The sequence below is a fragment of the Prionailurus viverrinus genome, chromosome A2 (assembly GCF_022837055.1).
Source record: "Prionailurus viverrinus isolate Anna chromosome A2, UM_Priviv_1.0, whole genome shotgun sequence".
In the NCBI taxonomy this organism is placed as follows: Eukaryota; Metazoa; Chordata; class Mammalia; order Carnivora; family Felidae; genus Prionailurus; species Prionailurus viverrinus.
In genome coordinates this window covers 25,325,282-25,350,951 of record NC_062562.1, presented here as the reverse complement: position 1 = coordinate 25,350,951, position 25,670 = coordinate 25,325,282, and the positions used below count along the sequence as shown (strand labels likewise).

Genomic DNA, 25,670 nt, shown 5'->3' with positions numbered 1-25,670 from the left:
GTTTTTAATTGGGGAGAGTCACTGTGGCTGAGCTACATTTTCCTCTCCTTCAACACGGACCCTGGAAGGCAAGCAAACCCCCTTTTCTGCACACATTCATTCTTTCTTTCAACTCTTCCTCCTAGAAAGGGGGGGTGGAGATGCCTGTTGCTTTTAAGCTGCCATTTTGCACCCTCTTTAGATGGGAATCCAACAAGTCCACAAGACTGAGGATCACAGGTTACCTGGTATTTTGCCATGGAAATTACTCCACTTAAATTTGAAGTCAGATTTTATTTTATGTACAAGTCTAACTAACACCTTTTAATTATATAGACAGCTTTTAAAAATCCTCAAGCATGCTACAGTTTACATGTTGGGTTTTTTTGTTTTGTTTCTTCCTGATCTGCCTGTGAAGTTGAAACGGTAATCTCACTTGGGTGGGGGGATCTCACTTTGAGGGGGTGGGAATCTCATTTGGCAGGGGTGAAGAGGTAATCTCATTTGGGTGAGGAAAGAGGTAATAACCTAAGTTACAGGCTATATAAATACCACAACTAGGGGTGGCTCAGTCAGTTAAGTGTCTGACTTCGGCTCAGGTCAAGATCTCACAGTCTAGAGCCGGCTTCAGATTCTGTTTCTCCCTCTCTCTCTGCCCCTCCATCACTTGTGCCCTCGCTCACTCTAAAATAAATAAACTTAAAAATAAATTAAAAAAAAATACCACAGCCAGTGACCCCAGAGTTTCATAAAATTAAGGGGGTTTCTAAAAAACAAATAGCAACCTAGTATAGCAGTGGTCCAGTGTGAGAAGCCTCCCTGGGATCCATCCTTCCAACCTCTTCAATGTCCCAGACTGGGAAGGGGAGAGAGGAGGTAGGACATGTGATCTAGGTTAAGCCAATCCCAACAGTCAAACACCCTGGCCAGTGATTGGTTAAGAGGGCAAGTGGCACATGCTGGTCCAATCACAGTAAACCCCAGGGTCTGCCTTCTTCCTCAGAGAGGTGTGGATGTGGGTATGGCTGTGTGGCCAAGAACTGCTACACCAGCCTGTCCATGAGCAGAGATAACAGAAAACAGAACCTAAGAGAAACAGAGACAGGGTTCTGACAACCTCACAACCTCTGGGTCAAAATGCACCTGCTGCTTGCCCTACCCCTGGACTGTTTAGCTGCAGGAGCCAATGAGCTCCCTTTTTGGAGGAGCCAGGATAAGTTGGGTTTCCTGTGATGTGGAAGCATACACAGACTAACTGATACATTCACTTTCAAAGTCTGTCTCTTCTGCTTCCTGGCTATGCAACAAGTCACTAAACCTCTCAGTGCCTCAGTCTCCCCAACTGTAACACAGAAGTAATACCTACTTCATAGGGCCGTTCGAATTAAGTGACATACTTGATGTAAAGCACCAACCTAGCACAATCCCTGGTACACGACAGATGTTAGCTCACCTACCCATCCTTGAATGATGGTTCGTGAGAGACTGTTTTCAAGAAGCACTCTACTAGTTAGCCACAGTGTTAGGACTACAGGGCCTTTTCCTACAGGTAAACTAGTTAGAGAATTTGATGACAGCAAGAATGAAAACTTTTGTGGTAGAGGACACAGAAAGAAGAAGTGACCAAAGCCACAGCTGCTTTTACCAACCAGCTTAAAGAATTGTCTTTAAGAAAACATTTCTTGGGACACCTGGGTGGCTAGGTCAGTTAAGCGGCCGACTCTTGATTTCAGCTCAGGTCATGATCTCATGGTTTGTGAGTCTGAACCCCATGTCAGGCTCTATGCTGACAGTGTGGAGCCTGCTTGGGATTCTCTCTGCCTCTCTCTCTGAACTCCCCTGCTCTCTCCATCTGTCTCTCTTTCTCAAAAATAGCCTGTTAAATAAATAAACAAATAAATAAAATACTTGTAGATATTGTGAAATGATCACCACAGTAGTCTAGCTAACATCTGTTACCATATATAGTGACAAATTTTCCTATGATAACTTTTAAGATCTAATCTCTTAGAAACTGTCAAATATGCAATACAGTATTATTAACTATAGTCACCATGATATACATTATATTCCCATGAGTACTTATTTTATACCTGGAATTTTGTACCTTTGACTCTCTTCACCCACTTCACCCACCTCCCACCTCCCACACTTCTTATCTCTGAGTTTGGGCTGTTTTTTTTTTAAGATTTCACATATAAGTAAGATGAGACAGTATTTGTCTTTCTCTGACTTATTTCATTTACCATAATAATGCCCCCAAGGTCCATCTGTTTTCTCACAAATAACAAAATTTCCTTCTTGTTTATGTTTATGGCTGAATTATATATATACATACACATACACACATACACATATCTCACATTTTCTTTATCCATTCACCCATCAATAGATACTTAGACTGTTTTTTTGGATAAATACTCAGAAGTGAAATTGCTAGATCATATGGTAGTTCTATTTTTATCTTTTTTTAGGAACCTCCATACTGTTTTCCACAGTAGTTGTACCAATTTACAGTCCTAGTAACAGTACCCAATGGTTCCCTCTTCACTGCATCCTTACCAACACTTGTTATCTCTTACCTTTTTGATAGTAGTCATTGTAATGGACACAGGGTGATATCTCATTGTGGTTTCGATTTGCATTTCCCTGATTACTGATGTTTGAGCATTTTTCTCGTAACTGTTGGCCATCTGCAGGTCTTCTTTGAAAAAATGTCTTATATACTATCTGCCTATATTCTCTGTCTTACATATTCTCTATTTTTTAACTGTATTGCTTGGACTTCTGCTATTGAGTTGCTGGAATTATTTATTCCATATTTTGGATATTAACCCCTTATCAGATACATGATTTGCAAATATCTTCTCCCATTCCTTAGGTCGCTTTTTCATTTTGTTGATGATTTCCTTTGCTGGGCAGAAGCTTTTTAGTTTAATGAGTTTTTTCTTATTTTTGTTTTTGTTGCCTTCCAATTGTACACTTTTCAATGTGTCATTTGTTGTATGTCAATTATACCCCAATAGAGTAATTTTTTTTAAGAATTCTTTTACTTTTGGGGCACCTGGGTGGCGCAGTCGGTTAAGCGTCCGACTTCAGCCAGGTCACGATCTCGTGGTTCAGGAGTTCGAGCCCTGCGTCAGGCTCTGGGCTGATGGCTCAGAGTCTGGAGCCTGTTTCCGATTCTGTGTCTCCCTCTCTCTCTGCCCCTCCCCCGTTCATGCTCTGTCTCTCTGTCCCAAAAATAAATAAACGTTGAAAAAAAATTTTTTTTTAAAAGAATTCTTTTACTTTTATATAATCTCTGCACCCACTGTGGGGCTCGAATTCACAGCCCCAAGACGAAGAGTCACATACTCTACCAAGTCAGCCAACAAAGTAATTTTTTTTAACTTTTTAAAATGTTTATTTGTTTTTGAGAGAGAGAGCCTGTGTGTAAGCAGGGGAGGGGCAGAGAGAGGGGGAGACAGAGGATCTGACACGGGCTCTGCGGTTCAAACCCATGAAATGTGAGATCATGACCTGAGCCGAAGTTGGATGCCTAACCTACTGAGCCACCCTGGTGCCCCAGAGTAATTTTTTAAAAATTAAATGCTTCTGAGCTCATATGTTCAGGTGCCTGGGAAACTAGACAGGAACCACCATACCACAAAATGGACAGACTTGATTTTGGCCGTAATGCAAAGGTGTTCTTTGAATGCAACCCTGGTAACACTCAATCCACTGCTGAACCATCTCTTATCTGGACTATTACCCACTTTTAAGGACAATGCAAATATTTCAGCAGTCCCTTGAGGTATTTCCTTGAGAAATATCTCCTTCACTTAGACAAAAAGCCATTGACTGGAAGCTCCCAGAGGCAGATGTCTGAAGCTCTCTCTGCCTTTGAGAAACCCAAGCCTGCCATGTTCACAAGCAACAGGAGGGGCCTTACATTCTAAGGTTATTAGCTCAGGAGTTTCAACACATACTTGGGGAGTGGGAGGGAGAAATCCTGCGAAGTGTGAATGTCTTTTGTCTTAATATCATCCTGACATCTTGAGGATGATCTGTTTTCTTTCTTACAAGTTGGGCCCAAGCTTGTCTTTAAAACAAACAAACAAAATAATAAAGGTAGGATCCTTTTTTCCCCTTCCCTTGGTCAAGTTCATTAATGCACTGTACCAGCATTAAAATGATACACTTTTTTAGAAATATTTCCAACAAATACACACAAAAACAGAGGACAAAAAGAACAGTACAATATCAGCACCATGCAATTGAAGAAATCAAATGTTACAAAGAGTTGAAAGCCCCAGCACACCCCTTCATGGCTGCACACCCCCCACACCCTACAGGCAACCACTATCCAGAGACTGGTGACAGTCATTCCAATGAACGTATCTGTATTTCCATTACATATGTAAAACTATATAGTATCAGAGCATATGTATCTTCCTGCAATTTGCTTTTTCTGCTCAACATTGTTTGCAGAACTGATCCAGGGAGATATACTTGGTAATGTCACTGTTGCCTGTGTCTACATTCTCTTTCTTGGCCCACCTCTAATTTCAGCCACAGTTAAGATGGGCACAAATCACTCTCCAGGGTCCACCTACCAACCCAAGCACTCGCCTTTTCTTTTCCCTTTTTGCACCAGCAGAGCCAGCACGCATGGGCGTCCAGCCTGGAAGTCTGAAGAGTGAATGCCTCTATCACTGAGGCTAGTGGATCGCCAGCTTCCTGTCCTCTCAGGAGGGCAGTTCTAGAAGCGTTCTGTACATTTCTTGGGAGGTCCCAGCAGAACTGAGCCACTGCTGCCCACAACAGTGGCCCTGATAACTCACCCTACTACTGGTTTCTCCTCCTTCCCTGTCTCACTCACGGTACCTCTTTCCTGCTTCCTGGGATCACCTCCCCTGAGAAAAGCATCTCCACATGGGTGTAGGTCCTTGTGTCCAGCCCACTCTCAGCAGAACTCAAACTAAGCAGTTCTAATTTATTTATTATTGCTCTGTATCCTGTCTTTATTGGCATAATTTATTTTAAAAGAATATGCCCCTTGGGGCACCTGGGTGGTTCAGTCAAGTAAGCATCAGACTCTTGACTTTGGCTGGAGGTGTAGAGTCTGCTTGGTTGGGATTCTGTCTCTCCTTCTCTCTGCCCCTCCCCCACTCATTCTCTAAATAAATAAATAAATAAATAAATAAACTTTAAAAAAATTTTAAGAAAAAAAGAACCTGGATCCTTGATGACAGAGCACTGGGTCCCACAAACCCATAACCCACCCTGTGCTTGCTGACATGAGTCAATCAATTTCCTTATATGTGAGCCAGTTTGGGGTCCAATTCCTGCGGTTGAAAGGATTCTAACTGCCCCACTGGCCCTCTTGAAGGCTCTTCTCATTGTCCATTTCATTCTGATTTGATCCATACACAGTGTCTTAGGGATCATGGTGCCACTTGTCCCAAATCTCAGATCCTTTCTGAATGTCCTGATGCCAATCAGCATGTTCTAACCAAATCCCAAATCTGATGTCCCCCTTCACCGCACTCACTACCAGCCTAGAGTAGTAAACACCTGAGCCTTTCAATCAGAGAAGTGTGGATTACCTGTTAGCCCTACCTAAACACTTCCCATGTGGCAAGTACTTTACGAAATTTAGCTCATTAAATCTTCACACCCACTCTTTCAGGTAGAAACTATGATTACCCCAGTTTACAGGTGAGAACACTGTGCACCAAGGCTCCAGAAAAATCATGTAACTCAATCCTAGGTCACACAGTAAGTCCCAGATTCAACCCAGAGCTGCCTGGCACCCAAGTCCTCCTTTTTTAGAAATTTTTCTTTTTCCTTTTATTTTTTAAAATGTTTACTTTTTTATTTTGAGAGAGAGTGTGTGCATGCATGAGCAGGGGAGGAATAGAGAGGAGAGAATCCCAAACAGGCTCCACGTGATAAGCACAGAGCCCCACACAGGGCTCAGTCTCACGAACCGTGAGATCATGACCTGAACCAAAACCAAGAGGCAGTTGCTTAACTGACTGAGCCGCCCAGGTGCCTCCCAAGTCCTCATTGTTTTGTGTTTTTTTTAACGTTTATTTATTTTTGAGAGACAGAGAGAGAGCGCAAGTGGGGAAGGGGCAGAAAGAGGGAGATACAGAATCTGAAGCAGGCTCTAGGCTCTGAGCTGTCAGCACAGAGCCTGACACGGGGTTCAAACTTACAGACCGTGAGATCATGATCTGAGCCAAAGTTGGACACTTAACTTACTGAGCCACCCAGGTGCCCCCCCCCAAGTCCTCATTCTTAACCACAACTTCCCTCCTCCCAGAAACCCAAGAGAAGTAGGTATTGCCCTCAGCTGGCAGATGGACAGGAAAATCAGACTCAGCCTCAATCCCACTACCTTAAAAAACACCACTCATTCCTGGACACTAGCTGGAGGCATTTCAAAAGTCCAATCTTGGGGTATATCTTGCTTGCAGAAACTACAGGACATGCTACTCTGAGACCGGGGCAAGGGGTGGGGGGGAACAGTGTCATAAAGAGCAGATGAGGCCATCTTGTTTGTATCTATTTACAATGGACATAGACTCCAAAAGAGCTCAAAACTCAAATTAGGCTTTAGGGAATTAAGGTCGGTTACCACCACATAAAGGGTTAAGATGGATTATTCTCTTAACACCATAAGAACAATGACACAACTTTAATATATTCCATTTCTCTAGAATCATTCTGGACTGAAATGGGTTTATTCACTTAAAAAAATTCAAATTATGGGGTGCCTGGGTGGCTCAGTTGGTTAAGCATCCAACTCTTGATTTCAACTCAGGTCATGATCCCACAGTTTGTGAGATCAAGCCCCACATCGGGCATGTACTTATAGCACAGAGCCTGCTTGGGATTCTCTCTCTCTCAGTCAATCAATCAATCAATCAATCAACTTTTTTTTTAAAATTCCAAATGAAATTTAATTTTCTAAACAACTTTTATTTGTAAAAGACTCCTATATACATGACAGAACTTAGTTCTGTGATTTTCATACTGAAACCTTTGTGGCCTGTCCTGCTCTTCATTTACATTAACCTACTTCTAGGATTCCCATTAGATTGTGAGCTTCCCAAGACAGGTGACCAAGCCCCAGTCCCCTCTGTCCTAGCCTCTAGGATCCTGGCACAGATCCTGGCACTCAATGAAGGCTCTACAAGTATGTATCAAACAAAGCATCTATACATTACTATTCTGAGCTATTGGTGACACTCTATCAGTCTCTTTGCATCACTAAGACATTACTCTCTTTCCAATTCTTTCTCAATTCTTCTGTGTAGGTCAGGGGAAAAGGCTCAATGTGGTGCTAGGTTACTCTGAACACCTATCTCTGGCTAATTTTCCTTTTTAAAAATTTTTTTTTTTAAGTTTATTTTTGAGAGAGAGGCAAAGTGTGAGTGGGGGAGGGGCAGGGAGAGAGAGGGAGACACAGAATCTGAAGCAGATTCCAGGCTCTGAGCTGTCAGCACAGAGCGCGACACAGGACTTGAACTCACAAACCATGAGATCATGACCTGAGCCGAAATCAGACGCTTAACCGACCAAGGCACCCCTAATTTTCCTTTTTAACCAAAAGAGTTGGCCTCCTGCTAACAATAGGCAATAGCGCTAGCCAGAATTTCATAATACTGTTTTGGGTTTATTTACGCTTACCTCGATTTACCTAGTGACACTGCTTTTTTTGTTACAACAGTGACAAAAGTCTCCTTTTCAAATGCACTTGATTTCAAAATGAGTCAACTACGGAGGTGGGGGGAGGCAGATATTAAGAAAAATGAAATAGAGGCAGCCATGGGACACGGCAAAAATAATATAAGTGGTTTCTTTACGAATGACTGAAGTTTGGGAGACACAGACTAGTCCAGTTCTCCCCTTTCACAGACAGGAAAACAAGCTGAGAGACAGAGGCAGGGCCTCTCCAAGGCCCCAGTGATGGTGGAAACGGGCCCAGGTCTGCCCGGGACCCACAGTCGTGCCAAATCCAGCTTGCTCTGGGCCTTTCCCAGGACTACAGACTGGTCTCCGGAAGTAGAGCGGTGAACACCTGCTGATCTTATTGATAACGCCTGATGGTCAACTTTAATAGCTGGTGAAACAAAAGCCATTGTGCAAGTGTTTAAATTTTTGCCCTGTCACATGGAAACAGTGCCCAGGCTGACTAATTTCTTCCCGTCATTAAAACGCAAAGATACGCATTAGTCATCACTCAAGTAAAACCCCCACAAATTCTACCTCTGGGAAAGGTGTTGGGTGTTCTCTGCCCCTAAAAGAGACAACCTAAAAATGACACTCCCTTAAAAGGCTGCAGTATTAGAAATCTGGCCCAGCCAGGAAAACAGCAGGCAGCTTGTATTCACGGAGAAACTGAAGGAAATAGGCAGCCGCACAAGACACAGATCCCTTCAGCCAGGCAGGACTAAGACTAGTGTACCCCTGAAAAGAACTGGGAATGATGCCCCCCACACACAACCTCCCACATCCTTCTAGACTTAGGAGCCATAGAATTTTCTGGTGACGATCTCCTCCAGTCACCCCAGTCCAATAACCCTGATGCTGTTTGTACAGGGTGTGACCCCAGGATCCCAGTTTCCAAGCACTACTGTAAAAATATTGTCACTAGCTCCATGACATGAGTTTGGGCAGTGCTGGGCTTCAGACCACACCCAGGACAGCAAAAATCTTGGCAGGAAGCCCCACCATGATCCCAGGTATCAAAGGGCCAGGACTAGAGGGAGAGGAAACAGTGCCCAGGGCCAAGGCAGAGCCAAGCCTGGCTCAGGGAGGGCAGCTGGTACACACCCCTTTGTTCTAGATTGGAAGCACACACTGAGGCAGTGAGCACAGTCTCATCTGCAGCATGGCCGCTTCCTCTCCATCCTCCTCGACTGAGCCCTGCGAAGGGTGAAGTGGGAGGTGTGGGGCTGCACAGTAATTATGCCGATGCCAGCAACACAAGAGCAGCAGCTGTCATTTACTGATCACTGCCTATGACCAGGAGTGGTGCTAAGGACTTGAGACGCACATACTCTTTATACCTTAGAACTCAATAAGGCAGAGCAGTTAATCATCACATCCTGCATCTAGAAGACAGGCTCCTAGAGGCAAAACACTCCCTGGGGTCAGCCAGCTCTCAAGGGGCAGAGCCAAGGCTCACACCCACGAGCATATCACCTGGGCAGTATAACAGCCCCTTCCATGAGAGCAAAACCAGGAAAGAAATGGGAGTGGAGGACATCCTAAGAGACAAAAAGGATTAAAGAAAGAAAGGAGGGGCCAAAAAGCTAGTTAAAACAACAGATCCGTTAGCCGTCAGCCAAACAGGACAAAAGGGAAAGTGGGGGAAGACGTCAAGAATAGTTGGCACCTGTTTTCTACCCTTAACCTAAGGAAGCTTGGCCGGAAGACCAGGAAGTGCCTCTGACCCATGGTTCCTGCCCAGCAGCCACTGAAAAACCCGTCACCTCTTCTAAAAGCAGCTTATTCAGTATGAGGTACCTTTGACCAATTTCTGGGAGTATTCCCACCCACCTCTCTTCTTCCAAGATAATTAGGTCACTTCTTCCTCCAGTCTGAGGGGGCCACCCCAGGCCAAAGAAGGAGGAGAGAGAAAGGGGAGGAGGAAGGAAAGACCACCATTCATGGGGCACTTATCATCTGCCACATGCTTTATAAAGACTGTATCGTTTAATCTTCAACAACACCAACAGCTGAGGCACTGTTGATAGCCTGGGACATGGAACCTCAGAGAGGTCAAGGAACTTGCCTCGGGTCTCCCAGCCGGCAAGTGGCAGGGTCTAACTGACCTGTCCTCTTAAGCACACTCAGGAAGCGGTCTCATTCCAACTCCTTTACCCCCAACAAGGCTAAGACAGGCTAGTGTCCTGAGGGCTGTTGAGAAAATGTTTCAAAACACCAGCCATGCATATAATATTCATACTTCTAAAAGTTCCCAGATGGGCACGGGTGAACCAAGCTGCCCAACTACATTCTGTTCGGCTCATATTTGAGACATTTAAATTGCTAATAGAGCTGAGCAACTAAAAAGTCAATGAATTTCCACGCTAGGCTAACCATGAGAAGAGGGCATAATAGTTACCAAACATAATAACTATTATTAAGAGACCCTGGCAGTCCCAATAAAAGTTGGTCCTAAAAACTTTTAAGAGGCAGAAAGTAGATGAAACACCCCCACTCTGTGGTTGACCAAAACATATTTCTAGACCAAGGGAGACTTGCAAACCATGAGCCTCAACCAAGACCTCCAATTTTAATGCTGGCACAGCTCCGCGGTAATTTGAGGATGAGTCTTGTTACAACCATCAGTATGATCAAAATGATTTCACAAAACGTTTCCGGTCCAGTCTCGTTTTTCCTGAGAAAATGCAATCCCCTTTTCCCATTCTGATCAAAAGGCAGCCATTACCCAAAATTCCCTAAAAGTAGAAAAACATTTGTTAAGGTTTCTCACAACATGTGATATGGTTTTTTTCTTTGTATTTCTCTATGTTCTTGCAACTCTCTTACAATAAGCACAAATGCAACTCTTTTTTAAGCTTATTTATTTTGAGAGAGAGAAAGAGTGCGTGTGAGGGAGGGGCAGAGAGAGGGGGAGAGAGAATTCCAAGCAGGCTCCGCACTGTCAGCCCAGAGCCTGACACGGGCTGAACCATGAACCCTGAGATCATCACCTGAGCCAAAATCAAGAGTCAGATGCTTAGCCGACTGACCCACCCAGGCACCCCCCAAAACAACATTTTAATATTAAAAAAAAAGTATTTAGAAGTGAATTCTGAACACATGCTGATGATTTTCCTTTGAGGGTTAAAATTTCTCAGACAAGGGTTTGAATCATAGTCTGCCACATATTCAGTGGCTGATCTGGGGCATGCCTCAGTTTCCTCATCTGTATAATGGGGATTACAACAATAACTACATCCCACAGGATTGCAATTAGGCTTCATTTAGCTATCAGTGAAAAGCATTGATCACAATTTCTGGTATTGGTAGGGATTCAATATATATTCATTATTATTAATGAAGCTAGGCTACTATTACTATAGTGACTCTCAGTGGCTTCCATTTATATCCCTTTTCTAAGCCTCGCATGATCACTAGGAAAAGGCCTTATTCTCTAACAGTTGAAGCAAATCATAGACGTTCAGAGAATGACTATGAAGCGCTGAATTCTTTAAGTTCAGCATCACTGTCCCAAAAATGAGGTGTTCTACTGGGACCCTAGACCCCGAAGTCCACTGCACATAATTCCCACTTCACTACTGGCCCCAAAGGATAAGTATTTTGCATTTTCTGAAAGCAAGTCTCTTGCAAACCAATTTAATGTATCAGATTTATTATTCAACCCATCTATGCCTGAAGCTGTGTATTTACCCGATAACTTACTGATTATGTTCCTACTAGGTGCCAAGCTCAGAGCCAAGGAGGTGAACACAGGATTCAACACCTGCCCCTGAATCAGCAGTCATGATCCAGTGGGAGAGCAAAACAGGCAAGTTAGGAGATCTATAGAGCTCAGGAAGCTATGAAATGGGGTGGGCATGGGGTGACTGGGGAGACGTGGGTGTCCAGGAGAGGGTCTCAAGCCTCCCACCTTAGATGTGACTTCCCACAGGTGTCAAACAAGAGTGCCAAGGGACAGGAGAGGTAATTGTGGTAAGGGATGCATGCCCGACAGGACACGTAATGTGACACCTGGATCATTTCCTATAAAGGACTCCCGGACAGGAGAGGCATTCCCCAGGTGCCAGCTTGCCTCCTTTGGTGCAGATAAGGAATGTGACATGCCACTGCCTGGGTGCTTGCAAGCCAAGATTCCTAAGGCTCCTCCTCTCAGAACAGACTGGGTGCTGCTCCTGGAGGGCTGGAAGCCCCACAGAGAGGCCCCTCATCCCACCAGCTAGACACCATTGGCCTTCCAGCCTCTGCCTCCGCTGACAAGGAGTCTTATAAACACAACCCAGAACCGCCTAGTTACAAAGGCCTTTTCGGGACTGAGCCCTAAGACCTCAGCACCTTTGGTCCCCTGGAGGGTGGCGCCTAGTACTCCACCCCCACCCCCAACCCCCTGCCTCAGGCAGGCTTTAAGCCACCAAGGGAACAATCACTTTGTTCTTGAAAAGAAACCCCAGGCCCAGCCATGCTCCTAACAGACCGCAGAATGCCAAATAATTCCCGTTTCCCTGGAATATCTGATAAATCACTTCAGGGAGGTACAGAGGAATCAGGGTGATTCACACAAGCAGTGCAGTACCAGCACGATAAGAACTTGATTATTTTCTTGGGGGCGGCAGGGGACATGAAGGAATCTGATTTTAGCAACCGAGAATCTTTTCAGACCCCAGCCTCCACGGGAGGCCTGCCTCTGCCTCGGTCACAAGCAGCAGGGGGCCGAAAGTAACACCATTCTTGTTTGTAGAAGGAAAGCCGACTGCTGCGTGCCTTTTTTAATCTTAAAATCTGAATTTATGGGCCGCAGCAAATTTACATATCCCTGCCACAAATCCCCACCCATTTCCCTATAGCTCAAAAGCCAAAATTCCACACTGTATTCTCGTTATATCTAAACGGAAATTCCAGAGAAGTTGTCTGGCATGGCAAAAGCTGACCAGCCTTATGAAAATACCCAGAAAGGTGACCCATTTAGTCAAAAGAGCTTTCAGATCTCCATGAGAAAAGGAATTCATGCCAGCATAAAGGGCCTTCAGAGAGGGAGAACAGGAGTGTTGTGTTAACGCCCAGACCTTGCAACAAACCAGCCCCTGCGATTTCTGGGGAAGGCTGAGCACTGAGTAGGCCTGCCAGACCGGCTTCCTTTCTTGGGAGTGCTGTAGGAGAAGCCCTTGGGGACACAAGTTCAGCTCTGGAGCAGCTTGGCGGAGCTACGCGACACAGCAAGGCTCCATGAAGATGAGCCAGGAGCTGCTGGCTTGGCATGGGAGCGGGCAGCGGCTTGTGCCAGGGCGGCCAGACTGATAAAGGCGAAATGCCAGCCAGAAAAGAAAGGTTCTGCTCAGCAGCAGGCACAACCCAACACACTCTCCCGCCGGTTAATGTTTAAAGGTGGCAGAAGGAAAGGATGGAGAGTGAGGTCATTTTGGAGAGGGCACGATTGTGCCAATGGTGACTGTCACCAGGGATCTCCCAGCACAGCGAGAGCTCCACAAACCCCACCACTCCCCACCCCCCCACCCCCGCAAGTGGTGTGCACCGTGAGCCCCACAGGAGTGCAACCAGGAGAAATTCCAGGGGCACCTCCTCCTCATCTCTGGCCTCTAGGCCTCACAAAGGAAGCCCTGCCTGGCTGCCCAAAGCAGCCTCCAGCAGGTCCCCACTGCAAACCTGCAGTAAAATCACTGCCCCTGGGAACCAAATAAAGGCAGAGGTGCCCCAGAACGGAAAAGAAGGCCCCAAAGCTCTACAGTACTGGAAGAGGCATGGCCAATGGGCCAAAAAAAAAGTTTTGTTCTGTAGAAGAGAATTTCAATTTCACATTAATCAAGCTCAAGGAGCATTTCAAGCAAAAAACAAAACAAAAAACAAACAAAAAAAGGACTGAACTAAAGCTGCATGAATTCTCTCACTACAGTATATCTAGTTTAAGTATGAAACCAAACTTTGAGATGAAAAAAAAAATACTTTGCAGTTTAATGCAGGCAAACATCATGCCCGGCATGTGAAGGGAGGCTGATTTGAGCCTCAGTTTTCTCACCTGTAAAGTGGAAATAAATACAAAGCCACTCACTTTGCAGGGTTCATAATGAGGATTAGAAGCAATAAAGGCAAGGTACTCAGGACATACTTAGCAGATGGCAGCCATAGGAAAATGTTAGATATTATGTGAGAGGATGCACGTGCACACCTCAACACTCAGTACACAAATGTCTTCATCCGTGTGCATCCTTGGAAAAGCCAAGGAATATGCAGGAGGAGGACAAGTGTCCTCCTTACCTATCCATTCTACCTATGCTAGGTTTTGATGATGGGGGAAAGGAGGAGGTCACATGTTCTGTCAAAATAATTCAGGCCTATAACCCGTTCTGACTAAGTGAAAAACCAAACTGCTTTTTGCTTATAGTACAAGAAAATCTTAACCAAGGACATTCTACTGCACAGAGACTGGTCAAAAGGGGATCAGGGAAGGTAAAAGTTATGTTTGGGTATAAGTAAAATCCCATCTTTTTTTTTTTTTTTATAACTGAACAGCTTGCAGAAGAGTTATGACAACTATCTACAACTTATCAAACGAATGTATTTAAGGCAACTGCTGTAAGGCTCTTGGAAGAAAGGTAGCAACTGCATGGATAGCACAGTATGTTTGGGGATGAAAGAAATCATGACACTAAGTGGACAGAATGAAAATACCCAACAGTTCCATCCTTTATACCATGTATAACTACTCTCATGTACTGCTTTATCCTTTAGTATATAAAGAGAACCATTTGGTTTTCTAATCATCTTTCCCCAAAACTCTCTCCCTAGAACATGGACTCAATTTCCCAAGAAAAGTGAGCAAGGCACTTAAAAAATACAAGGCCACTTTCCAAGCCCCAGAAGGGGAAAGTGCTGTTGTTTATTATACAGTAACCTGAGCCAATCTGGTGATTATTGAACACGTTTAATGGATAACTAGATTTACAACAGTAATGAAGGATGGCTTCTAGTAGAATGTCATGAAAGGCAATTTTAATCATTATAAGAGCAGGAAATAGCACCCATTTAGACTGAAATGACTCATTCCATTGGGTTTATTCATTTGGTTCAACGTGTTGGGGGAAAGGGACAGAATTATAGATCCACCTCCTTAACTGAGGATAACCAAACATCAAAACTAAATGCAGAATAGCAACAACATGGGGGGCAGGGGGAGGTGAAATGCAGAAATACAAGCCCTCAGGGGGCCTCCAAATAGGGTATATGTACCACAGGGTGCGCAAGATAATTCATTAGAGCACAGGAAAAATCAGATTTTATATTTGGATTTGTCCTCTAAAATGAAGGTAAGTGTTACTAATATTTAATATACAGACTGACAATAATATATGAATATAGCTTATAAATTTGCATATATGAGAAAGGGGCACATTAAAATTTTTTACTGGCAGGAATGACTGGAGTAACAGTCAAGAGGGCCCCAGATCAGATGATCCATTTCAGCTGGGTTCACCTACCCTACACCAAGCATCCTCAAGGAAGATGCCTGGCTGGCAGCCTCCTGCCTCCTGCCTCAGAAGCTTTGTGAGACAGCTCCTGTCACCTGTGCCACCCCTCTGACCTCCGTGTGACAAACTCTGTGCCTCACTTGGCTAACTGTCTGTTCGCCTGCCTAATTCTAGTCAGGGTATAGGCCCCGGCTTAAAGGCCCTCCCTCCAGGGAGCCCTCAAGACTACCCATCCCAGCCTGAGGGAAGGTGCTCCTCTCCCCCACCCCCCCCCCCCCCCCCCCAGAGGGCTTGCTCTCTAGATCTTTACTACGTCCAGAGTGACCTACCACCGCCACCAACAGTAGCAACTGGGAGGGGGCTGGAAGTACGGAATCTCAGCCTTCTCACCTGACCTACTGATCAGACCCACAGTTTTACCAAGGTCCCCAGGTGATTTTTGTGTGTGCCTGAAGGTTCGAGGGCACTCTCTGGTTACTCCCTCCTCTGCATTGAGCAGTATAGGATGCAAGCTGGGGCCTTGACTCTCATTATCCCTCTGGCCCTAGCACCGGGCCTGGCCCAGAGTTGGTCGTTCCTAGATTTACTGAATAAGGAAAGGAAGAAAGAAAGGATCTTAGGAGGCATCTGCATCAGAAGTTCCAAGCTGGGGGGAAGGAAATATCTGACACACCAGATGACAGCAGTAGGACTGGCCAGAGAGTAGATGGAAAACAAGACAAAGTCCTAGACTTTAAGGGTTCAGAAGCATATTGATATCAATAATGATAATGCCAGCACTATGCTATAAACTTAACTTAGTCACATATAACGCTCTCAGCAACTAAGATGGGAACAACTATTCTCCATTTTACAAATGGGGAAACTGAGGCTCAGAAAGGTTAAGGCAGTGGACCAGAGTTGCACAGCTGTTAGGGAGCAGAGTGGGGCTTAGAATCCTGGCAATCTAGCTTCAGACGCACGCCCTGAACCCTTCAGCTATATCTACGATAGCCTACTATGTGCTGACCCAGAGGCCATTTATGGAGAAAGCAGATGACGTGGTACCCCCCGCCCTGAAACCACTGCAGCCAAGGCCCAAAGGCTCTGAGCCTGAGCGTCTGTTGCCCAAGGAGCAAGGCAGCCATCCTCAACTACCCGGTACACCCGCCCCAGCACAAAACCAGTGTCCCGGCAAGGAGGGGAGGGGTAGTGCCCAGGAGATGTAATCTGGGTCCAAATCAAAGCCCTCCCTTCAGCACAGCCTCTCCAAGAACGAAGGCAGCTGCTGCCCAGCACTCTGGCTCTGCCGTTGCTGGAGGAGCTCCGCAGAGCCCAAACTGCCATCTGGAAGTGATCTGGCCCAGAGATTCCCGCACGGGGTGAAAGCATGGAATGACCAGCCGTCCCAAGCTCCAGTCCAGGTCTCAGAAACAAAGCTGCTATGAATGGGCCTCGGAGGCAGCCACAACATAACCAGGGGTCCTCCCCTTCCAAGGAGGCTAGTCCACAGCCCTGTTATAGCAAGCAGCAGCGACACTAGCCAACCAAGCTGGACTCCCCAGTGTGGCCCTGATTTCAAACGTCCTTTAGGCGTGCAAACCCTCCAGCATGGCTGTTGAGAACATTACTGGCCAGTACTTTATTTATTGAGTAAACACTCACACGGCACTTACCATGTGCTGTTTCAAACATTTTTTAAAATATTAACTTGTTTAATTTTTATAACAACCTTTTAAAGGAGGTAGTTATCATTCCCATTTTGGTGATAAGGAAACCAAGGCACCGAAGTTTCTTAACAGCTACTTAGTGGCAAGTGGGATTTGAACCAAGAATCCTTGCTCTTAACTAAGGTAAGATCCACATCTCGCACTGTGTTACTTTGTTGCAAATGGCCCAGAACTCGTTAATTCTGACAAAGTAGGCAACTTTGCTACTTTTAAAGCATTCTCTACTACTTTCGCCTAAAAAGACACACTTGGCGTTTACGGGTAGTTCAGGAAAGAATAGAATTCAGGATTACTGTATTTGTATGTTATTTGGGTGGGGGCAGGGCAACAGGAAGGAAAAGGGGCTGAGTGCCATGGTGACCCACCACCCTGGAAACTCTGCCCGGTGACCCAAGGTCTTGGGAACACACACCCTGCCTGCTCTGGGGCGCTGGCCTGGCACAGGCACCTTAAGTAAACATTAGGGTCAGACCGCATCCTCTGAAAAGGAAAGAATTCCTTCTTCTAAAGGATCAAACCAAAACACACCACCCAAACTTCCAGGCAGCCTTGATTGTCATTCTTGGGCTGGGAGACCCCTTTTTCTCCAAATTGGCTAAGCTGCCCAGCGTCAGAAAGGTTTTTGGAAAAACAAGTAAATAAAACTGCCAGCTCCTGGCAGGCAACTAGAATTATTTATGCTGAGGCCTCACTATGAACTGCCCAAGACAGACCAAGAAACTGAAGAAAATCTTCAACTTTTGGATGCAGCCTAGACTGGGCCCACCTTACAACAAATCACAAATGTGAATAAACAGCCAGAACTGTCTTTCCCTGAATTCTAGGCAGAAAAACCAGTCCTCTGGCAGCTTCTGACCATCTCATGTCTCAGAGCTGGGCGCCTGTATACAACTCTTATGATTCTCAACAATGTACATTGTTGGAAGTTATCCAAAGTATACAAAACCCTGTATCCATTCAAAGATACCTTCCCAGATTATGGACTAAAACACCATCCATTAAGTAGCAGGAAATACCACCACCACCACCGCCACCACTACTCCCCTCCCCCCCCCCCAAAAAACCCCTGTGAACACAGGGCAGCCATTCCCTCAACAAGTTCATCTTGATGCTAGATACAAACTGATTCTGCTCACCTCCTGACGTGACACTCATCTCATGGGACCCTCATCCCAGTTCAGAGGATTCATCCTCTCACCTAAAGCCTTGAGATTCCCTCTTTGCTCAAGACTTTGTTCAAGGCTCAAAGCGTGAGTGTCCAGCTGCTACCCCAACATCCCAGACTTGCAAAATCTGGTGTTTCCGGGGCTCTCCGGCTGGGGGAGAGGGGCTGTATTTCACTCATTTCTGACGATGAAAAGCAGGTCAGTTAAGGGTCAGTTTCACAACTGGGCAGACCCAGCTTCCAGTCACCATTTAGTAGCAGGGTGATCTCCGCAAGTTACTTCACTCCTGTTTCCTCATCTTTAAGTGCAGATAATAATACTAACAACAACCACAGAAATAACAGCAATGACCATTTTCTAAGCACTTAGGCAGAACCAGGGCAAGCCTTGTACCCTCCCAGTGACTTGGTGAAGCAGATGGTTACATAGACAAGGAAACCAAACCTTGAGGATTCCAGGCGGTGATCAATGGGGCGATGAACAGAACACACAGAACACCTAGTGTGTCCCAACAAACTGGAGCCAGGGTCTTTGTCAGCACAATGCAACACAGCCTAAGCAGTGAATACTTGAACTGAAGTCCAAGCTGGACGGGACTTTCTTCTGAAGGGCCATTACCCAGAACTGCCCCGGGAACAGGGAGAAGAGGCCTCAGGCATCACCCCCATGGGACTTCTGGCACTTGGCAAGTCTCCCTCCAGTCTTCAGAGGCTGGAAAACCTGTTTACTGTGAGATCTTTCTGGAGAGCAACTAGGCAGCCAATGATAGGAGTCATAAATGTGGTCACACTCTGACCCAGGAATGCCACTTGGGGGAATAGGATCCAAGAAATAATTTTAAAATAAAATGAAACAATGTAGTCTGTGGTGGGAACAGGTCCACAGCAAGAAGTTGCCAACAGCCCACAAGTCCACAACCAGAGAAGGGGAGGCTAATTGGGAATGTCAGGACAACACTATGTCCTAGGTGGGTTCAGGAATGAAAATCATGAGGGTCAACAGGAAAATGTAAGGGACCAGGCAAAGTCTAGAATGAGACCCCCAAGTTCAGGGCAGTGACGGGAAGCCACGGCGGAGCCAGCACAGCCTCTGTAAACAGTTGGTAAATTAGGCAGTCCAGGATTTTCTGGTGCTGTGGTTTCATTTGTTTGTTTGTTTTGTTTTGCTTTTTTGAAGAGATTTCATGTCATGTTTGGATACTCCTGATTTACTTTAAGTCTCTTTGCCCATTTAATTAAACAAATACACATTTTTAAAACAAAGAAGAAGCGATCCCAGTTGAGCTCAGCCAGGCCTTGAGATTCCCCAGAAGGAAAGCTGGTTTCTGAAAAGGGGAGAGTTCCAGGATAATTCTGGGGCTCTCCTTCCACAGCTGTAGGAGATGGGACCCCAAAAAAGAGGCAGCCTGTTACACAGCTCTGCAGAGAAGCCACCCTTAATGGGGCAGCTGCCTGGGCCCAGGAAGCAGGAAGCGGCCCTACCTGCCAGGGCAGGTGTGGGGGAAGGGGAGGGAGAGGACAGAGGAGACTCAGCCTAGAGGGAACCCCTTTTGCTCTGGAGAAAGTCCCAGCAGCCACACCCACCCGGTGCAGCCCATCACCCACCACCCTTTCCTCCTATCACAGGAGTCACTATAAGGCCTGGCTTTCTCTGGAAGAGACCCCAGACCCACGCCTGGGTCAGCTCCTCCAGCAAGAGCCTCACCTGGCAGAACACACACACACACACACACACACACACACACACACACACACTATGGGTGCACACACTTTCTCTGCCCATCCACACTATGTACACACTACATCCTCTGTACACATAAAAGTGCACACACGCACCCACATAACTATACACCCCTTCCCCCTACAGTCACAGCCCATGCCCTCAGCAGCCTTGTGGCTTTCCTGGAAGCTTTCAACTACCCCAGGTCCTAGCAGGGACCTGACCCTCATTCTCTCTTCCCAGCAGAGGGGAGCGGAACCTGACACCAACTCCCTCCCCCTTTTCAGGAAGACCCTGGTGTGGGGAAGGATAGGAGAGGAAGGCAAAGTCTCCTTTCATTGTACCCGCTTCCCTTCCATTCTCAGCGAGACTCTTCCTACTTCCAAGACCTTGGACAAGTCCATTAACTCTCTGGACCCCCCTCCTTGTCTGTAAAGTAGGTCTAAGGACACCCCAACTCCCAGCTTGTGTAAGGACTGACAACTTGGAAGGCTGCTGGCACACAGCACGCACAAGTTTGGGCTCTCCCTACAAAACAGTAGTTACTATACCACTACCGTCCCTAAATGATCACTTCGGCGGCAGAGCTGGCTCACCCCAAGGCACCCAGCCAGAGCTGAGCTGGGAGCAGAGGGAGAGAGGAGGACACACCCCCCCTCCCCCCCGCAGCTCCCCTTCCCACCTCGGGGCCCACACCCAAGCCAGAGACGGCGGGGGAGGGTAACAGGTCGCCGTCCCCACCTGAGCGGAGAGGCTCCAGGCTCGGAGAACTGTCCCTCCCCAAGTCTCGCGCCAGGCGTCAGAGCCACCGCGCGTTCTTCAGCCGCTGAGCGCACCAGCCTGGGCGCAGCGGGGTGAGCGTTTTGGGGAACATCTGAGCGGGGCCCCACTTCTGTGGACCGTGGACCAGAGGTTTCCAGCTCCCCCTCAGGGGCACCGCGGGTGCGGAAAACATGCCACAGCCCCAGCTCTCCCCGTGCAGCCCCAACCCAAGCCCAGGATCCACAGCCCCCCAAGGACGCACAGCGAGGCCATCACACAAAGTCCTAGCCCAGGAAAAGGCACTGGGAAGGAGACCTAGGTCTCCTGCGTCCCCACTCCCGGGAGGACAACGCACCCCGCTTCAGCGCCCACACCCAGCCCGCGGCTGCTGGGCGCGGTGGGGGCGCGCGGCAGGGGGACCCAGGCTTCCCCCCGGCGCACGCGCGGGGGCGGGAGGGTACACCTCGGCGCCCGGCTGGGCCAGGGCACTCACCGATGGACACGAGCTTGATGCTCTCACGGTCCAGGAACTCGAGGGCCACGGACACGTTCTCCAGCTGCATCTGGCGGAAGGTGGGCCGCTGGTGGTACTTGCGGTACATGCGTTTCTGGCTGAGCACCTCGAGCAGCGCGATGAGCCGCAGCCCATCGCTCAGGTCGGTCTGCAGGTTCCCGATGCGTTTGTTCACACACTTAAGGTGCTCGTTGCACCAACGCGTGAAGGTGTTCTGCTGGATCTTCTTCCACGGCGCGTCCTCCGCCAGGTCCTTCTCAGTTACCGGCATCCTGGCGGCGGGGAGAGCGCAAAGCGCAGCGACTGCCCGGGACTGGCGTCGGGAGGCCCAAGGGCCGGGGGAGCGAGAACCGAAGCGGAGCGGGAGCGGGGCTCGAACTCGCTGCTACTAGAGCCGCGGCCGGGACTGCTCTGCAGCCGCCTGCCCCTCGCCGCGCGAGGCGTCTGGACCCGCGCCTGCGCACTGAGCCGACCCGCCCTCGAGGCCCCGCCCCGTCCCAACCCCTCGGCGGGCGTTCCCGGACCACGCTCGCCCCCTGCGGTCCCAAGCGTGCACTGCACCCCACGGCCGGCAAGGTGTCCAGGGACCCCGTGCTCGGTGCTCACTACCTAGGCGAAAAGGAAGCCAGTGGGGAGACATTGGCTTAAGAAGAAGGTCACCGGAGTAAGGGGCGTTCAGGATGGGCGGGAGCGGCGGCGTGGGCCATGAGAGAGGGGAGTGAGGGGAGTAAGTAGTACTTGATCCACGTATAGGTTTTTATTGACCTCCTGCTGTGTGCCAGACAAAAGTGTTAGGCACTGGAGGACACGGAGAAGGAATGGACACTTTACTATTTGTATCAGTTAAATTCACGTGAATTATAATAGTGTTATCAGTAGCATTTACTGAGTGCCTATTGTGTGGGAGGCCCTCTTAGCACTTGAGAACTAATGGTAAATAAAACAAACATTCCCTGGCTCCTGGGTGGCTTAGTCCTTAAGCGTCCACTCTTGGTTTCACTCTGGTCATGATCTCACAGTTTCTTGGGTTAGAGCCCCACTTTGTTAGTGCAGAACCTGCTTGGGATTCTCCCTTTCTCTGCTCCTCCCCACTCTCGATGTCTCTTTCTCTCTCAAAATAAATAAATAAACTTAAAAAAAATTTTTTTTAAATAAGACAAACTTATTCCTTGACCTTGAGGAATTCATACAGTAATGGGCGAGAAAAGTACAAATCAACTATCACAAACAGCTTAGTAGTAGTAATAGAAATGAATAATTTGCAGTGCATATCAGTTTACTAATGCTGCTGTAGCAACTTACCAAAACTTTGTCTTTAAAAAGCCACAAATTTATTATCTTGCAGTTCTGTAGCTTAGATATCCCTCATGGGTTTCACTGAACTAAAATCAAGGTGTTGGCAGGATGCATTCCTTACTGTAGGCTTAGGGAAGAATCTGTTTCCTTGCCTCTTCCAACTCCTAGAAACCTCCCTCATTCCTTGGCTGTGGCCTCTTCCTCCATCTTCAAAGCCAGCAACATCAGGCTGAGTCTTTCTCACACCGTCATCTCTCTGGTTCTCCATAGTCACATCTTCCTCTTTTAAAGACCCTTGTGATTCCATCCGGACAGTTGGTTAACCCAGGATATTTTTAGATCAACTGATTAGCAATCTTAATCCCATCTACAGCCTTAATTCCTCTTTGCCATGTAAGTCATATTGACAGGTTCTGGAAATTAGGATTTGGACATCTTTAGGGGCTGTTATTCTGCCTACAAACACCATATATTGAGTACCTGCTGTGTACTCATCCAGGCCCTGTGCTAGGTTCTGGGATATAGCAGAAACTCAGGCCAGACCTCTACTGTCAAAAGCTGAATAATTGTAAAAGTAGCAGCTAGCTTTTCCTGAGTACCTGCTCTGCCCCTGTGCTAAGAGCTGTGCTAAACAGTTCCTTGGCTATTGGCCACACCTGACAAGAGTTAACTGGGAGGTTAAGGGACTTGCCCAAGGCATACAGTACAAACAGGACTGGAATGCAGGTGTGTAAGAAAAGCACAGAGTGTCCTGGGGCCAAGAAGAGACCCATAACCCAGGTTTAGGGACAGGGGTCTTCCTGGGGAATCTGAGTTGGGCAGGATGGAGGTCAAGGGCTTCCAGCCTGAGGGTTGCCCAGGAGAAGCCAGCAGATTTGTGGTTGTAGCATTTATACAAACAAGTCATTTGCATACAACACTGAAGTGCTTTGTTCAGACAGATTGCCTCACTCACTGGAATGCTCAAAACAGCCGGGGGGTTGGGGGGAGAGTGGATTACCTGGCCCTGGCCCATAGTAGGGACAAAATAGCTATTTGAAGGACCTTTCCACTCCTTCAGTGATTAAAGAGATTTGCTAGAAGTCAGCTGGTATGGACTAGGCAATGCTGGCCTTAAATCTGATTCTAACTCCAAAGTCTGCACTATGTCTAAAGGCCCCCTGAGAACCCTGTTCTCAGTCTGGGTTTTGCCTTTGTTCACACCATCTGAGCACCAAAATCACTAGAGGCAGTGTTGGTAACCTTTGCCTCCCTCATACCCAAGTTTCCTGGTTCCCCATCCTTTCTCCACCCAAACTCATCCATCAAAACTTATCAGCCAGTGTCTCACGCCCCAAGGCACCTGCTCCCTGCCAGGGAAGATTGGAGCTAATGGAGAAAGGGGGCTAAGTCCCCCTTTCCCATATAATTGTTTTCATCAGGTCTTGACACAAATAACTAAATAATTCTGCATGTAAAATATCCAGGACACTTCACCCAGAGCTGAGACACCCTATTTTAGGACAAGTCTAGTGATTCTCTCTACCCAGTCGGAAGAAACCAAAGAGTTCTCCAGGGAACAATTCATGGGAGATGAAGGGGCCTCAGCAATCACGGTAGAGGTAGAGGTCAGTGGCTTGAGAACTGAGGAGAGGAAGCACACAAAGTCTTCAGATGACTCCTCATCAATATTTGATAAAAGAAAAGGGCTGAACAACTCAGGTAGACATTTCTGCAGGTAGCATTTTAGCCAGTACATTTCATAGTTCTGCCCGACAAGGCCTTCATTTAACAAATACCCAATCCCGGTTTTCTAAATTCTGTCCTAGCCTTCTCTGATCTCTTGATATAGAACTGTCCAAAGTGGAAGAGTGTAAAGCAGCGAAAAGCCCAGGCTTTGAGTGTGACTTTTGGCTATTCTGGCTTTGTGATCTTGAACAAATAGCCTCTGCAAGCTCCAGTCTTCTGGTCTAGGTAGTGGAGGTAACACACCTCTTCCTAGGGTGCTTCGATAAGGCAAGCAAAACTCTTAGCATAGTGCCTGGCACACAATAAGCACTCTATAAAGGTAGCTGGAAACCAGGCAAAATTAAGAGACCTCACTACCAGTCCCTGAAAAAGCCGGAATTAGCTGCATTTTCCCTAGCTGACTCTAGCATGTCTCTGTAAAAAGCCATGGCTCCCCTCTATGTCCGTTACTCACAGATACGCTGACACCAATCTGCTGCAGCCCCGAGAGATCCCAGTCAGAATAAACCGACTGAGAAAACACAAGTAGAGCCATCACCCCTACAGGTCAGCGTAGACCTGGCAGGACAGCAGCAGATGCGCAGACACCCACGAGGAGAAGACTGGCTGAACTTGAGGATAAACACCGGTGGAAGACTGAAGCACTATGAGTCTACTTCTCAACGTTGTACAAGTCGCCAGATCAGTGGGATGGAAGGGGTTCTTCTTTCTAAGCAAGTGTGTGAAAGTTCACCTGATCACCTCCATGCTTTTGCTCAGACAGTTCCCTCTGCCTAGAATGCTCTCATCTCTCCTTTCAACATGGGAAACCCATGCCTGTCCTTTAGTCTTCACTCTCTCTCTCTCTCTCTTTTTTTTTTTAATGTTTATTTTTGAGAGAGAGAGAGAGAGAGAGAGAGCAGGGAAGGGGCAGAGGGCGAGGAGGACAGAGGATCCAACGCTAACAGCAGAGAGCATGATGCGAGGCTTAAACTCAAGAACCGTGAGATCATGACCAGACCCAAAGTCTGATACTTAACCCACCGAGCCACCCAGGAGCCCCTAGTCCCTCACTCTTACAGCCCTTGCAGTCACACCACCTAATTTATGCTAAGGTTTAGTTGCTGTTTTCTGTGCCACTTGTTGAAGGAGGGCAGCTGTCACATCTGTCTCCTGGCAGGGTGTAGGCTGGGGCTTAAGACCTAATAGAACCTGTACTATCTAATAAAAATATCATGAGAGCCACATTATAATTTTTTTCCACAATATAATTTTTAATTTTCTAGTAACGCTTAAAAGTTAAATGTCACTTTAAAAGAAACAGGTGAAATTACTTATAATAATATATTTTAACCAATAATAAGATGACCAACTCAGGGCACCTGAGTGCCTCAGTTGGTTAAGCATCAGACTTCAGCTCAGGTCATGATCTCACGATTGTGTGGGTTTGAGCCCCATATCAGGCTCTGTGTTGACAGCATGGAGCCTGCTTAGGATTCTCTCTCTCTCTCTCTCTCTCTCTCTCTCTCTCTCTCTCTCTCTCTCTCTCTCTCTTTCTCTCTCTCTCTCTGCCCTTCCGCCGTCTCTCTCAAAATAAATAAATAAACTTAAA

The 25,670-nt window shown here is 47.0% G+C and overlaps 1 protein-coding gene across 7 annotated transcripts in view; it reads right to left on the bottom strand.

Annotated features, from left to right (window-relative positions):
• FLNB (filamin B) overlaps positions 1-21,481 on the bottom strand; it is a 143,574-nt gene extending 122,093 nt beyond the window's left edge. For all 7 annotated transcript variants that reach the window (XM_047843049.1, XM_047843060.1, XM_047843068.1 and 4 more), the window contains exon 1: positions 21,035-21,481. In XM_047843049.1, the coding sequence (XP_047699005.1) occupies positions 21,035-21,326 (292 nt within the window). In that variant the 5' untranslated portion in view covers positions 21,327-21,481. The remainder of the gene's footprint in view (positions 1-21,034) is intronic.
• Between the last annotated feature and the right edge of the window lie 4,189 nt (positions 21,482-25,670).